The sequence below is a fragment of the Symphalangus syndactylus genome, chromosome X (genome assembly GCF_028878055.3).
Source record: "Symphalangus syndactylus isolate Jambi chromosome X, NHGRI_mSymSyn1-v2.1_pri, whole genome shotgun sequence".
In the NCBI taxonomy this organism is placed as follows: Eukaryota; Metazoa; Chordata; class Mammalia; order Primates; family Hylobatidae; genus Symphalangus; species Symphalangus syndactylus.
The window spans coordinates 105,857,172-105,871,697 of record NC_072447.2 but is presented as its reverse complement, the minus strand read 5'-3'; the positions used below and the strand labels follow the sequence as shown (position 1 = coordinate 105,871,697).

General features: G+C 44.3%; 2 protein-coding genes across 6 annotated transcripts in view; one reads left to right on the top strand and one right to left on the bottom strand.

The window, feature by feature from the left end:
* Positions 1–1,853: 1,853 nt before the first annotated feature.
* On the bottom strand, positions 1,854–6,731 carry RPL36A (ribosomal protein L36a). Its single transcript, XM_055269367.2, has 5 exons — positions 6,545–6,731; positions 6,028–6,133; positions 5,770–5,837; positions 2,187–2,309; positions 1,854–1,921 (listed from the first exon to the last, which is right to left on the bottom strand). The coding sequence occupies exons 1-5, from the start codon at positions 6,653–6,655 to the stop codon at positions 1,901–1,903; spliced, it is 429 nt and encodes a 142-aa protein (XP_055125342.1). The 5' UTR covers positions 6,656–6,731; the 3' UTR covers positions 1,854–1,900.
* Positions 6,732–11,239: 4,508 nt separating this feature from the next.
* Positions 11,240–14,526, top strand: part of BTK (Bruton tyrosine kinase) — a 37,553-nt gene continuing 34,266 nt past the window's right edge. For 2 of the 5 annotated variants that reach the window (XM_063635099.1, XM_063635100.1), the window contains exon 1: positions 11,282–11,500. Coding sequence is in view for 2 of the 5 variants with exons in the window: in XM_063635101.1 (XP_063491171.1) it covers positions 11,514–11,664 (151 nt within the window). In the remaining 3 variants the exon portion in view is untranslated. Of the gene's footprint in view, positions 11,665–14,526 lie in introns of all 5 variants that reach the window. The other 3 variants (XM_055269354.2, XM_063635101.1, XM_063635098.1) reach the window with 3 other exon arrangements.

The window sequence follows — 14,526 nt, the reverse complement described above, 5'->3', positions numbered from 1 at the left end:
ACAAAAATTAGCCAGGTGTGGTTGCGCACGCCTGTGGTCCCAGCTACTCTTGGGGGCTGAGGCATGAGAATCACTTGAACCCAGGAGGTGGAGGTTGCATTGAGCCGAGATCATGCCACCTCACTCCAGCCTGGGCAACAGAACAAGACTCCCATCTCAAAAAAAAAAAAAAAAGTCAGGCACAGTGGCTCATGCCTGGAATCCCAGCACTTTCGGAAGCTGAGGCAGGCAAATCACTTGAGGTCAGGATTTCGAGACCAGCCTGGCTAACATAGTGAAGCCCCGTCTCTACTAAAAATACAAAAATTAGCCAGGTATGGTGGTGAGCTTCTGTAGTCCCAGCTACTCAGGAGGCTGAGGCAGGAGAATCACTTGAACCCGGGAAGTGCGGGGGTGCAGTAAGCCAAGATCACGCCACTGCATTCCAGCCTGGGCAACAGAGCAAGACTCCATCTCAAAAAAAAAAAGTTCTATTTCCTTGAATAAAATTTTCCAAAGTTTAAACTTTAGGAATAAAACTATTAAACCCATATTTACTCATCCAGATACCCACCCCCCTTGTTGAGATTCTCTCCCAATTATCAAAATGTGTAGCATATTTAACTACCAAGAGCTAAACATCATTAAGACTGAAACGTAATAAGAAGGATGTATAGGCCGGGCACGGTGTCTCACGCCTGTAATCCCAACACTTTGGGAGGTCAAGTCGGGCGGATCACGAGGTCAGGAGATCGAGACCATCCTGGCCAACATGGTGAAACCCCCTACTAAAAATACAAAAATTAGCCAGGCGTGGTGACAGGCACCTGTAACCCCAGCTACTCCAGAGGCTGAGGCAGGACAATCACTTGAACCTGGGAGGCAGAGGTTGCAGTGAGCTGAGGTTGCACCAATTGCACTCCAGCCTAGGTAACAAAAGCAACACTCTGTCTCAAAAACAGGAAAAAAAAAATGTATAATTTGGAACTATTAGGAGGCATTTTAAAGAATGGGTGTTTTGTTTCAAGATTCTTCCACCAGGGAGTTTGGCCAGACCTGGTGGCTCACACCTGTAATCTCAACATCTTGGGATGCTGAGATGGGAGTTTCACTGAAGGCCAGGAGTTCCAGACCAGCTGAGTAACAAAGAGACACCCCCAACACAAAAACTAAAATTAGCCAGGTGTGCTAACAGGCACCTATAGTCCCAGCTACTCAGGAGGCTGAGGCAGGTGAACCACTTGAGCCTGCAAGCTCAAAGCTGTAGCAAGCTATGATCCATACCACTGGCACTTACGAGAGGGAGACCCTGTCTCCAAAAAAAAAAAAAAAAAAACAAAAACAAAAAAAACTCCACTGGGGGGTTTCATACACCAGAAAACCTATTCTTTGTAGTTATTTTGGTATGATAAATATATCTACTTTAAAATGTGAGGGGGCATGTCAAAATGTTTTTAGGAGTGTAAGACCAAGTCCATAGACAATGTTATATATGTTACAGTGTACTGTGTCTGGAGAACAATGCCAAAATTCTTTATTAAATTAACTGTTATAACAAAGATCTGACACTTAACCCTTAGCAAAAACATCTCATATTCACTATGAATGTGTTACTGACTTCTCCCTATTAGCCTGAAATGTGTCTACTCGCATGATAACCAATAACCATTGTGTAACGGCAAACTGCATCTCATAAGGCCCCTAGTAACTGAAGTGCCAAATTAGAAAATTGTAACGTATGATGTGAACTCAACCAGTCAGCTTCAATCCAAAACAAGTAGCACCAGTAAGAGGCATAAATTTCCCCACAGGTGGAATTGTATTGATGGCTCTAGCTTATTCCCTCCCAAAAGATGAACGGCAAACAAATGAAGTGAACATAAACTCAAGATTTTATTGTCTTCATAATAAAAGATGACACTTAGAACTGGATCACTTGGCCCTGTAACAGAACAGAAAAAAGTTGTTTTGTATTTTGCCATGAACTACTGCCCCATTAAGAACATTATCTGTTCCTAAAATGCTCACCATGCTGTTAAGCTGCCTCATTCTTCCTTTCCTCCTTGTAGCAAGACTTCACATACCTTTAGCTATAGATCTAGTATTTTTAGATGATTACCCCTGAGCTCTATGCCACAATGAATAAATGTTCACCTTTTCAAATAAAGCTATGAAAAAGATTGCACCTTCCACCCATAATTATATACCTTTCTTTTCTTATCTCCTCCCAGTTCAAAATGCTTGCATCTTTTAATAGCCAGCATTCTCTTAGATCTGCAGTTGGGCTCAACGCACTCAAGCCTTAGGACAATCTTCTTTGTAGTTTTAGCCTGAAAAAAAATTAAATTAAAGCCTTAATAAATAACTACAGAAGATCACTTTCTTCAAAAATGACTACTTTAAGTACTATTTAAAGCAAAGCATTGCAAATGAATAGTGGGGCAACTATTCTTTTGCAATGCTTTGCTTTAAATAGTACTCAGTATACTCTTAAGCCATAGGGAGAAAATAATCTAAAAATCAGTGAATTTAAGAGAAAATGTGTAGAACTTGCGGACTAAAAAAAATAAAGAGAAGGCTGGGCACAGTGGCTCATGCCTGTAATCCCAGCACTTTGGGAGGCCAAGGCAGGCAGATCATGAGGTCAGGAGTTCGAGACCAGCCTGACCAACATGGTGAGACCCATCTCTACTAAAAATACAAAAAAATCAGCCAGGCTTGGTGGCGCCTGTCTATAATCCCAGCTACTCAAGAGGCTGAGGCAGAAGAATCACTTGAACCCGGGAGGTGGGCGGAGGTTGCAGTGAGCAGAGATCACGCCACTGCACTCCAGCCGGGGTGACGGAGCGAGACTCCATCTCAAAAAAAAAAAAAAAAAAAAAAAAAAAAAAAAAAACACAAAACATTTATATATATAAAATGTAATAGCAAAGATGGCATGTCATCCAGTCGTCATCAAGTTTGAATCCAAACCCCATTCAGATCAAACATCCTAGAGCTTCCTATCAAATGGGCAACTCGTCTTGCCACCCTGAACTTGTGGCCATTCAGCAGCTCTGCATAGTTCTTTAATCCCAACAGTTTGTGAGGCTGAGGCAGGATCACTTGAGCCCAGGAGTTTGAGATCAGCCTGGGCAACATAGTGAGAACCCCATCTCTATAAAAGATCAATAAATTCTAAGACTACCTACAATTATGTCTAGAATTTATGTGCATTCAACTGAATTATTTAACTCAAACTACACTCCCCACTAATCCTCAACTTTTTTGATTGTTCTTTTTTTTTTTTTTTTTGAGACGGAGTTTTGCTCTTATTGCCCAGGCTATAGTGCAATGACGTGATCTCAGCTCCTTCTCCTGGTTTCAAGCAATCAAGCAATTCTCCTGCTTCAGCCTCCTGAGTAGCTGGGATAAGAGGCGCCCACCACCACGCCCAGCTAGTTTTTTCTTATTTTTACTAGAGACGGGGGTTTCATCACGTTGGACAGGCTGGTCTTGATCTCCTGACCTCAGGTGATACACCCGCCTTGGCCTCCCAAAGTGCTGGGATTACAGGCGCGAGCCACCACGCACTGCCTTGATTGCTCCTTTTTACCTAAACAGAACTATTGTTTACAAGTTTCATATTTACCAAAAAATTGCAAACATGCTACTGAGTTCTCATAAACCTTACAACCAGTTTCTCATCTTACATTAGTATGACTCATTAACAAACCAACACTGATGCCTTATTGACTCAAGCCCATACTTTTTTATTTCCTTATGTTTTCCTAATGTCCTTTTCTGTTCTAGGACCCCACCCAGGACACCATCTAACATTTAGTCATCATGTCTTTAGACTCCTTTGGCTGTGGCAATTTCTCAAGACTTTTTTAATGACGTTGACAATTTCAGCACTACTGGTCAAGTATTTTGTAAAATGCCTCTCTTGGGATTTGTTATTTTTCTCATGATTAGATAGGGTTATGGATTTTTAGGTTTAAGTGTCATTTTCATCACACGTTATCAAGGGTATATATCAACATGACTCATGACTGTTGATGTTAACCTTGATTACCTGGCTGAGGTAGTGCTTGTTAGGTTTCTCCACTGTAAAGTTTTATTGCATTTTTTCTTTGAGGTACAAACAATCCAATTACACTCTATTTTAAAATATGCAACTAAGTTATTGACTTTAATCACCCTGTCATGCTATCAAATAGTTGGTCTAATTCATTCTTTTTTTTTTTTTGTACCCATTAACCATCCCCACCTCCCCCCACTACCCTTCTCAGCTTCTGGTAACCATCCTTCTACTCTCTATATAACAAGTCCACTTGTTTTGATTTTTAGATCCCACAAACAAGAACATGTGATGTTTGTCTTTGTGTACCTATTTCACTTAACATGATGATCTCCAGTTCCACCCATGTTGTAAATGACTGGATCTCATTCTTTTCATGGCTGAATAGCACCATTGCGTATAGGCGCATTTTCCTTTTTCCTTTTTTTTTTTTTTTTTTTTTTGAGACGGAGTCTTGCTCTGTCGCTGGAGTGCAGCGGCATGATCTCAGCTCACTGCAGCCTCTGCTTCCCAGGTTCCAGCGATTCTCCTGCCTCAGCCTCCCGGGTAGCTGAGATTACAGGCCCACACCACACGCCTGGCTAATCTTTGTATTTTTACTAGAGACGGGGGTTTCACTACGTTGGCCAGGCTGGTCTCGAACTCCTGACCTCAGGTGATCCACCTGCCTTGGCCTCCCAAAGTGCTAGGCACGAGCCACCGTGCCTGGCTGCGTATAGGTAGATTCTTTATCCATTCATCCCCTGATGGACACTAAGGTTGCTTCTAAATCTTAGCTATTATAAACAGTGCTGCAACAAACATAGGAGTGCAGATACCTCTTTGATATACCGATTTTCTTCTGGGTATATACCCAGCAATGGGATTGTTGGATCATATGGTAGCTCAATTTTTAAATACTCAATTTCTTAATAAGCTTGCCCCTTTAGCCAGAGTTCTGCTGCTGCTGCTAGTTTGCAGTTCTTAATAGGCCAAAACCTAGTTAGAACCTGTCTTATCCGAATGTGAAAAGGTACAAAAAAAAGCATTCTTTTTGCCACCCTGAGATCAAACCACTTACTGCATCCAAATGAGCACTAAAGTCATTCCTTAATATGTTCTGGAGCTAAACTGCAGGAGAAGCAAAGTGCCAAAAGAAATGCTGTGTTGGAGGGAATGCTCCGTTCCAATCATGGTGCTAATTACTTTAAGAGTTAGCCAAATCACCTAAGGTTTGAGAGTAAACAGAAACTCGCTCAGCCTGAGAATACAGAATTCAGGAGGCTAGCAGACAGGCCTAAATGGCTATTCTGTAAGAAGTTTACGACTTCACGAGAACAGGTAGCTGACTGCAGGTTTCTGTGATGAGAAACAACAGAACAATTCTCAGTGCAACCAACAGTCGAGGATTCAGACATGATGACAGATAAGGAACAAGGCAAATGAAAGGATTTACCAGTGTACTCACACTTCAGTTCTTAGGAAAGCGGGGCACATTCCTGGATTTTTTGCCTCTTCAGAAGGGAAAGGATAAAAAATCGTAAACACTGAAATAGTGCGGTATTGTGAACTAGTCAGACCTGAGTTGCATTCCCAGCTCCATCACCTACTAGATATATCAGTGCAGTCAACTGTGAAAACCTCGCTAAACTAACGCTATACCTATATCATGAAGTGTGTGGACTAGAGACAAGTGCACATCCTTACCGCAATTAAGTGGGAAACGTCAAATAGTAATTACCACTCACCTTTTTCCGGAAAATTGGCTTAGTTTGCCCACCATAGCCACTCTGCTTCCTGTCATAACGCCGCTTTCCTGGGAAAACGAATTGGTATTTGTTATAAAATACTGAAGATCAGCAATTAAGTCTTACAGGTTTTATCTTAATTTTGCAGCAGAAATATTAACGCTCAAGCCAGGTGTGGAGGGAAAGAGACCTGGACTTGTACGTTACTCTACAACACAAATGTCACATTAACACCAAATTATGCGGAATCCATCTTACCCTGGGCATACAAAGAATCCTTGCCCTTCTTGTACTGTGTCACTTTATGGGGTTGGTGCTTGCCACACTTCTTACAGAAAGTCCGGCGGGTTTTAGGGACGTTAACCTAGCAAAGAAACAGTTCAGAACCTGCAATGTTATTTGACCACAATGGCACAACGCCCTACCTTACCCATCTAAAGCTGAGGCACTCCACGAGGACTCCTCATTACATGCTACCTCTGACTACAGGGTGGGCCAGCCCCATGTGCTTCAAGCAGAGCTTCCTCCCTCCGTCGAGCCCCAAAGAGGGAAGAGACCTTATTAACTCTACCCCCGGCTAACTCTACCTCTTTGAACCCATCACTTCAATTCCTGGCCCCGTAGCCCGGTCCCTTTAGGATTGATCCCGGCAAGATTGGGTTGCTCTGGTATATCGAGCCCACACAGGAGCCTGGACCCATCCCGGCACAGCACGGGCGACGAAGGAGGGAAAGATTAAGCTGGATGTTACTCGGCCCCCACCAGCAAGTCCTACCATGCTTGCGTGAGCGTTATCGGCACGGAAAGAAAGAAACTGCTCGGCAAACGGAAGTATATAGGAGGTTCCGGATCGCACTTCCTCATGGGAGTCGGTAGGAGCAATCATAGAGTGTAAGGCTCAGCGCAGCGCCCTCGGGCGGCTGAGAGGACTCAGTTCGGAGCCGCGGTCGGGAGCTTACGGAAGGACTCCGCCTAAAGGGTGGTCCACTCACCACGACTTCCTCTCGCCCCGCAGCTATGCAACGTTTCGTCACTTTATCTCTTTTGGTGGACGCTGCTACGTAGTGGCGTTCAGTGAAGGGAGCAGTGTTTTTCCCAGATCCTCTGGCCTCCCCGTCCCCGAGGGAAGCCAGGACTAGGGTCGAATGAAGGGGTCCTCCACCTCCGCGTTCCATTCCTGTTCCACCTCAAGGTCACTGGGAACATCTTTCGCAGCAGACTGCTGATTCAATGAAGACCTGGAGGGAGCCAATTGCTCCAGTTCATCTATCACATGGCCAGTTAGTCTATTCAACAAATGGTTATCGGATGCCCATCATGTGTCAGGCACTGTTCCGGAGGAGGGGTACAGTAATCTAATAGGCTTATAAATGTACAATTATGAACTAAGTACTTTGAAGAAAAGGAACAATGATTGGCATTAAAGCAGCACCCTTCTGCTGAGGGAGTAAGTCAGCTGCTCTAGGTTCTGAAAAGTAACAATGAAATTGTTCGGCTCCCGTAATAGCAATCATCAAGCCTAGAAATAGAAAGTACCTAGCGGCTCTTCCCTTCCTTGCAAACCTGGCAGAAGGCATATACTAGGTTTCAAGACAGTCCAGCATAGAAAGACTTCAGGGTGCTAAACATTTTAAATAGATTGTGTCATACAATACTCACAGTAATTCTAGGAGACAAGTGGTACTATTAGTCCCATTTTACAGATTAAGAAATTGAGGCCGTAGGATGTTAAACCATTTTCGCAATGTCAACGGTATTTAGTGAATCCAGGATACAAACCCAGGTAGACTGACTCTAGAGCCTGTGTTCCTTTAACATTATAAAATATTGCTGTTGTAGCCTGGTAATTATAATAGCTAAAAAAATTATGGCGCACTTACTATATGGCAGGCATTCTCCTAACCACCTTACATACTACCCCTTTTAATCCTGACAGCAACCCCAGGAGGTATGTACCAGTATTAGTATTTAACAGGTGAGGAAACTGAGGCACAAGAGATGTTAAGTTTACTTACCTGAAGTCACACAGGTTATTTTTTTGTGGAGCTGGAATTTGATCCTAGGTAGTCTAACACTATAGCCTTGCACTTAACCGCTACATCATACAAAGGAAGCAGGGGCATCTGCAGTGTAGAGGATGGTGAGGAGACAGAATTGGGCTGAGACACAGGAGGAGGTGGCAGTGGAATAGGGGCTGAAGAACCATGAGAGTCTGGGGTATCTTGCTTGCACAGCCCTCCAGGAACACGCGTGGGACCTGAGCTGACACTCTGATCACCCCCTTTTTTGTTGGGTGGTCTCTGGTAATAAATATATTACCACTACCTGCTACATTTCCTGAAAATTTCTTTGCCAAACTTCCAGCATTTTCTTTTTCTTTCCAGACTCTTAAGCAATCTCACTGGCCTTTAGGGGTTTATGTTAGTAACATGGAAATAGGAAGACCGTGAACGTGGCCCCTCTTCATTTAATCAATCTTAATTCTTTCTATCATACCTCGTGTTGCGTGGCTTTGTGGGGGTTTTGCTTGTTTTTGTTTACTTAAAAATATTTAATTGACAAAAATTAATTATATTCAAGGTGTACAACATGATGATTTGATATGTGTATACACTGTGTAATGATTACCACAGTCAAATTGATTAACACATCTATCATCCATCACCATCCAGAGTTACCATGGGGGTGGTGAGGACACTTAAAATCTGCTCTCTTATCAAATTTCAATAATACAGTATTATTAACTGTGGTCACTATATTGCACATTAGATCCCCAGAGCTTATACATCCTATAAGTGAAAGTTTGTACACCAGTGCTGACACTGAGGTGGGAGGATCGCTTGAGCTGTTCTCTGTTTTGGACATGCTCCTGCTCATTAATTTCCCCTAAGACTAGGCACTCAGAACTGAATGCAGGACTCTAGGTATGGTCTGGCTTTGCAGGGTAAGTGGCATGTTACCTTCCTCTGTCTAGATATTTTACTTCTGTAAGGAAGCCTCAATGTCACCTTGGCTTTTCTGGAAGCCATGTTAACTGATGACATGCCTTTTGATTACTATCAGCAAAAACCCCTGAACCATTTTCACAAATGCTACTGCTACTCCACTTTCTCCTGGAGTCATTTGAAGTTCAAATTTGGGGCCCAGTTATGAGACATCACCTTTAGCCCCGGTAAAATACACTTTGTAGAATTTGGCTTCTCACACCAGGTGATCAAGATCTTTTTGGGAACTAATTGCCCTCTTCTATCATCCAGTCTAGCACACAGAGCCTTGCACCATTCATAGACTAACCGGGCTACTTTTTATATTTTCCTCAAAGATCATCAATAAAAATGCTGAACAGGATAGCGCCAAGAATAGAACCTTATGTTGCATTGGGAATCTGTTCAGGTGACACTCAGCTGTTCATTTGCACTATCTGAGTACAGTCTTTCTGTCAGTAAGGATGAGTGTGCTAGGGGAGTGGTCGTGGGCAGAGGGTGAAGAAGAGCCTACGTCTACTTGCTCTTTTCCCTTGTGCTCCTCTCTCTCTCTTGTTTAGCTCTCCCATTAGATGCCTATCACCTCCCAGTCCCCACCCCAAGATGGACCTTGAGAAAGGACAGGGCATGTGACAACAAGTGGCATAAGACTGAAGAAAAGAGGCTGGGCATGGTGGCTCACACCTGTAATCCCAGCACTTTGGGGGGCCAAGGCGGGCGGATCACGAGGTCAGGAGATCGAGACCATCCTGGCTAACATGGTGAAACCCCGTCTCTACTAAAAATACAAAAATTAGCCGGGCATGGTGGCAGGCGCCTGTAGTCCCAGCTACTCAGGAGACTGAGGCAGGATAATGGCGTGAACCCGGGAGGTGGAGGGTTGCAGTGAGCCGAGATCATGCCACTGCACAGGGCGAGACTCCGTCTCAAAAAAAAAAAAAACTGAAGAAAAGAGGAGGGAAGATGAATACCTATGGCCAACCCGCAGGCAGGTGAGTGGAACAGCTATTGGGGGTGACTAGCAAAAGGATAGAAGTTGTCAATAAAGTAAGGCAATCATACAACACATGCTGTCCATCTATCTTGTGCAAATGTGAGTATCAACCACTCTATCATCAGTCTACAAATGCTTTAAATGTTTTTATTTAAAGTCCTGTTGATGGCTGGGAGAGGTGGCTCGCCCCTGTAATCCCTGCATTTTGGGAGGCCAAGGCAGGAGGATTGCTTGAGCCCAGAAGTTTGAGACCAGCCTGGGCAACATAGTGAAACCCATCTCTACAAAAAATACAAAAATTAGCCCAGCACAGTGATGTGTGCCTATAGTCCCAGGTACTAGGGAGACTGAGGTGAGAGGATCGCTTGAGCCCAGGAGGTGGAGGCTGCAGTGAGCCATGATCATGCCACTGCACTCCAGCCTGGGCTTCAGAGGAAGACCCTGTCTCAAAAAAAAAAGAAAAAAAAAAGGTCCCAGGGCCTGTTGGGGCTTGGGGGTGAGGGGAGGGATCTTAGAGGATGGGTAAATAGGTGCAGCAAATCACCATGGCACATATATACCTATGTAACAAACTTGCACCTTCTGCACATATATCCCATTTTTTTGTTTGCTCATTTGTTTTTTAGACAAAATAAAGAAAAAAAAAGTAAGGTCTTGTTGACTTAAAAGTTCGGATGAAATTGTAGTGGGACCTGTGATCTGTTTCTACATTAGGATACAGTGCCTTGGAGCAAGGAAATATGGCAGTGCCCGAGGTGTCAAGGTGGGCAGGCAGATCAGTCAGCAGGGGGGCTCCACCATCATGGTCTGCATTCAATACTGGCTGCATTTCCTAGGAGAATCCCTGGAGGGAACATCGCAGTTGGAGCATAATGTAGGGGGCCCCTGAGAAAACCTCCAGGCTTCAAGTGACATACCTAGTCTGCTTTACCGGTTTACACGACTCAAGAGAAAAGTGGACATTGAGAGCTAATCCCTGAGGTCAAATCTTAAATGGAGAAAATCAACATCCACAGAAAATGGGGAAGGGCACAAGTATTTCTGTGGGCTTATATTCAGACATTTTTATCTGTAGGGGAAAAATGCTTTCTTAGAAAATGACTCAGCAGGGGGAAGTCTTGTCTCTACCTCTGTCTGGTTTTGTCCTTTGGGGTCCCTTCACTATCAAGTTCAATTGTGTGTCCCTGAGACTCCTCTGCCCCGGAGGACAGGAGACTCAAAAAAAGCTCTTCCTGGCCAGTCTCTTTGCTCTGTGCCTGCCAGCCCCCAGCATCTCTCCTCTTTCCTGTAAGCCCCTCTCCCTGTGCTGACTGTCTTCATAGTACTTTAGGTATGTTGTCCCTTTACCTCTGAGAGGATAGCTTGATGACCTGTCTGCTCAGGCCAGCCCCATCTAGAGTCTCAGTGGCCCCAGTCATGTTGAGAAAGGTTCTTTCAGAGATAGACTCAAGATAGTAGTGTCAGAGGTCCCAAGCAAATGAAGGGCGGGGACAGTTGAGGGGGTGGAATGGGGACGGCAGCAGGGAACCAGATAGCATGCTGCTGAGAAGAAAAAAAGACATTGGTTTAGGTCAGGAAACAAAAAAAGGGAACTGAGTGGCTGTGAAAGGGTGGGGTTTGCTCAGGCTGTCCTTCCTCTCTGGACTGTAAGAATATGTCTCCAGGGCCAGTGTCTGCTGCGATCGAGTCCCACCTTCCAAGTCCTGGCATCTCAATGCATCTGGGAAGCTACCTGCATTAAGTCAGGACTGAGGTGGGTCTGGGGTATGGCAGGGGCTGGGCAGCAGCAGCAATATACCTTTCTTGGGACCCCTAAAAACCAGAGAGACAGCATGGCTGGTGCCATTTATCAGCTAGTGGAGGAGGCTGACGGAGGGTGGGAGTGTCATCAGCACAAGACCCTGGCAGTCCCTTCTGGTGATTAGAGAGGCCGTAAGGGTCCTTTCCGACAAGGGCTGTGGGTGGGGGGAACGGAAGAAAAAAATGTGACATGAGGTGACCATCCAAACAGGTAGCAAATGTTAGAAAGGGGTACCTCTGGCAAACTTAGTGGAAAAGTAATATTGCAGGGAACAGTCAGATAAAAACAAGCCCTTTTGTCAAATAGTGCTTGAAGACTCAATAGGGACACATGGGTCAATGAAGCCCTTAGAAAAAGAAATACTAAGAGGCAGATTCTCTGAGAACATGGTAAAAGCTCACGCTCCACGTTATGAAGTTGACCTTTGTGAGCTAGGGAAAGGCCTGGCTAGGCCAGGGTGTAGGCTACCTGCCTTGAGCTGCACCAGGCCAAATGTCGCCAGGGTCAGAGCTGGCTTGTTAAAGGACTGTGTGGAAGCTGTGCCATCCTCGTGGTAACAATGGGTAAAAGACCGGGCCAGGAGAAAGCAGCCTCTGCCTCAGCCCAGACAGTGCGGCCAACCCCTGAGGTTGTGGCAAAGGTTTCTCCTCTTACCATTGCCCTCCATGTGCATGGCTTACTTTTCTCTTGTCTTCATTATTTCTCCTTTCCTTTCCTCCTCTCCAACCTCCTCCTCTTCCCACTCATCCTCCTTTCTCTACCTGTATCCCCTCTTCATTATACCCTCCTCTGTTCTGTTGATTACCAGACTCTGACATACAGTTAGCACTTAATAAATAATTGCCGAATTGTATTGACTTTTTCTTGCTCCTTTCTTCCCCCGCTCTTTTCCCTTTTCCTTTCCCTTTCCCTTTCTTCCTCCCTGCCTGCCTAGTACCTTCCCCATAAGGTGGTTGTGAGCAGTAAATGTGCAAATACATGTAAAGCTTTTAAAACAGGGCCTGGCAATAGTAAGTGCTGGATCTCAGTATTTGCTATAGTTTTTACTCTGCCTCAGACCTGCCAATGTCCCCCAGAGGGCCTACCTAGAGCAAATGATATGACATTTAGAATAAAAGTGATTGGTAACCCCAATCAAGACATCCTCGGATAAGTTGCCCAGACTCCAAATGAAATTCCAATTTCTTGGCCACCTAGCTCTCAAAGCTGAAAGTCTTTATCTCATGCCATGCATGTCTAGAGGCAGGGCAGCAGCAAAGCCCAGCGGCTGTTGGGGGGTGGGGGGCGGTCTACACAGCTCAGAGGCTGTCATCTTTGCTGCTAGTTGTGTATTAGCTCTGTTCCTTCCCTCATTTTGCATGCCAAGCCCCAGAAGCAAGAGTGCTATAGCCTCTCTGGAGCCTCAGTTATTTGATAAAACAATGTCACTTTCCAGATAAGCCACAAAATGCAAATACTCATGGCAACCTAAAGCATTATACCCAAACAGTGTCCCTTAGGGCTTGTCCTGTCTATTCTGACTCCTTTTATATTCAAACTATTTAAACTGCTTGCTTGTGTTGAAATCCAAATTTCCATTGCATATGGCTATTGATGTTTTGTTTGGAATTCTTTTTTTTTTTTTTTTGACACGGAGTTTCACTCTTGCTGCCCAGGCTGGAGTGCAATGGCATGATCTCGGGATCTCAGCTCACTGCAACCTCCGCCTCCCAGGTTCAAGCAATTCTCCTGCCTCAGCCTCCCAAGTAGCTGGGATTACAGGCATGCGCCACCACGCCCAGCTAATTTTGTATTTCTAGTAGAGACAGGGTTTCTCCATGTTGGTCAGGCTGGTCTCGAACTCCCAACCTCAGGTGATCTGCCTGCCTGGGCCTCCCAAAGTGCTAGGATTACAGGCGTGAGCCACCGCACCCAGCCTGGAATTCTTTGTAAACTCCTTATGGTGTGAACTAATGTAACTTTCCATCCAGTTATGGGGGATTGGTGCAATTTTAAATTATCACTATGATTTGCTATTTCCATTCAAGCAAATTTCCTATAGAGTTTCCTTTCAGTGGACTAGACCCATATCAGGAAGTGACTTAGGTATAAAAGCAAGATACAGCTTTCGAAAACCAAAGTTTGGGTGTTCTCCAAAGAGTTATCAGATACCCCCTTCTACCCCCGCAATGATCTGATTGCTGAGATCTGATTGCTAACTACTGAAAATAAGGAAGAACTAGAATTTTCAGTGACACAGTGCTCAACAAGAAGCTAGAAAAGAGGCCTTGACATATTTGACTCCAAAGCTACTTGGTTATGCATGAAGCCATCTGGGGAGGGGAAGGAGGAGGGAGAACTCCTCTGAGGACCCTGAAACAATTGGGCCACGTGTGACTTTCAGTTTCTATGGAGATTCATGTGCAGTGGCTGAGGGCGATCTGAGAGCATTGGAAACCCAGAAGCTTTAATACCAGGCTCTTCTCTCCGCTCTTAGAAAGTTCTCACAAGATGTCTTTAGGATTATATTGGTTATTTGAATCTCAAGGAGAAGCTCATCTCACTGCCCTACCTCCCTGAACATAAAACAAACTGTAGTCTGTTAGCTCACCCTAGAAGAAGGAAATTCTAGAGTCAAGAGAAGTTAAGTTTTAGACAAGTTGGAGGTTGGAATATACTGGAGTTTAAGATCATTGACTCAATGAAAAAAAAAAAAAACAGATTTGTCTGTGGTAAAACCAGAGTTTAAAAAATGATTAGAAATGGACCAGAAAACAGATAAGGATAATGAGAAAGGGGGCTCTCTAAAACTATTTGGAGCTGAAATTGGGACAATGTTTCTGGAAACTATTTTGGCAGTATGTATCCAAATGCAAAATGCACACACTTTTTTGACTCTGGAAATGGTGCTTGTATAGAGATCCTAATAACATGGGAAAATAATTAGGAATTATGTTAAATAAGAACATTAGATCTTTTTTTGGAAAAAGGTACCTTGA

What these genes read in the sequence shown, in the direction of transcription:
- RPL36A (XM_055269367.2), bottom strand. Translation starts at nt 6,655, where the DNA reads ATGATTGCTCCTACCGACTCCCATGAGGAAGTGCGATCCGGAACCTCC. An exon ending in GGATTCTTTGTATGCCCAGG is followed by an intron (nt 5,838 to 6,027) that starts GTAAGATGGATT and finishes TCGTTTTCCCAG; the next exon opens with GAAAGCGGCGTTATGACAGG. An exon ending in GAGGAGATAAGAAAAGAAAG is followed by an intron (nt 1,922 to 2,186) that starts GTATATAATTAT and finishes GTTCTGTTACAG; the next exon opens with GGCCAAGTGATCCAGTTCTA.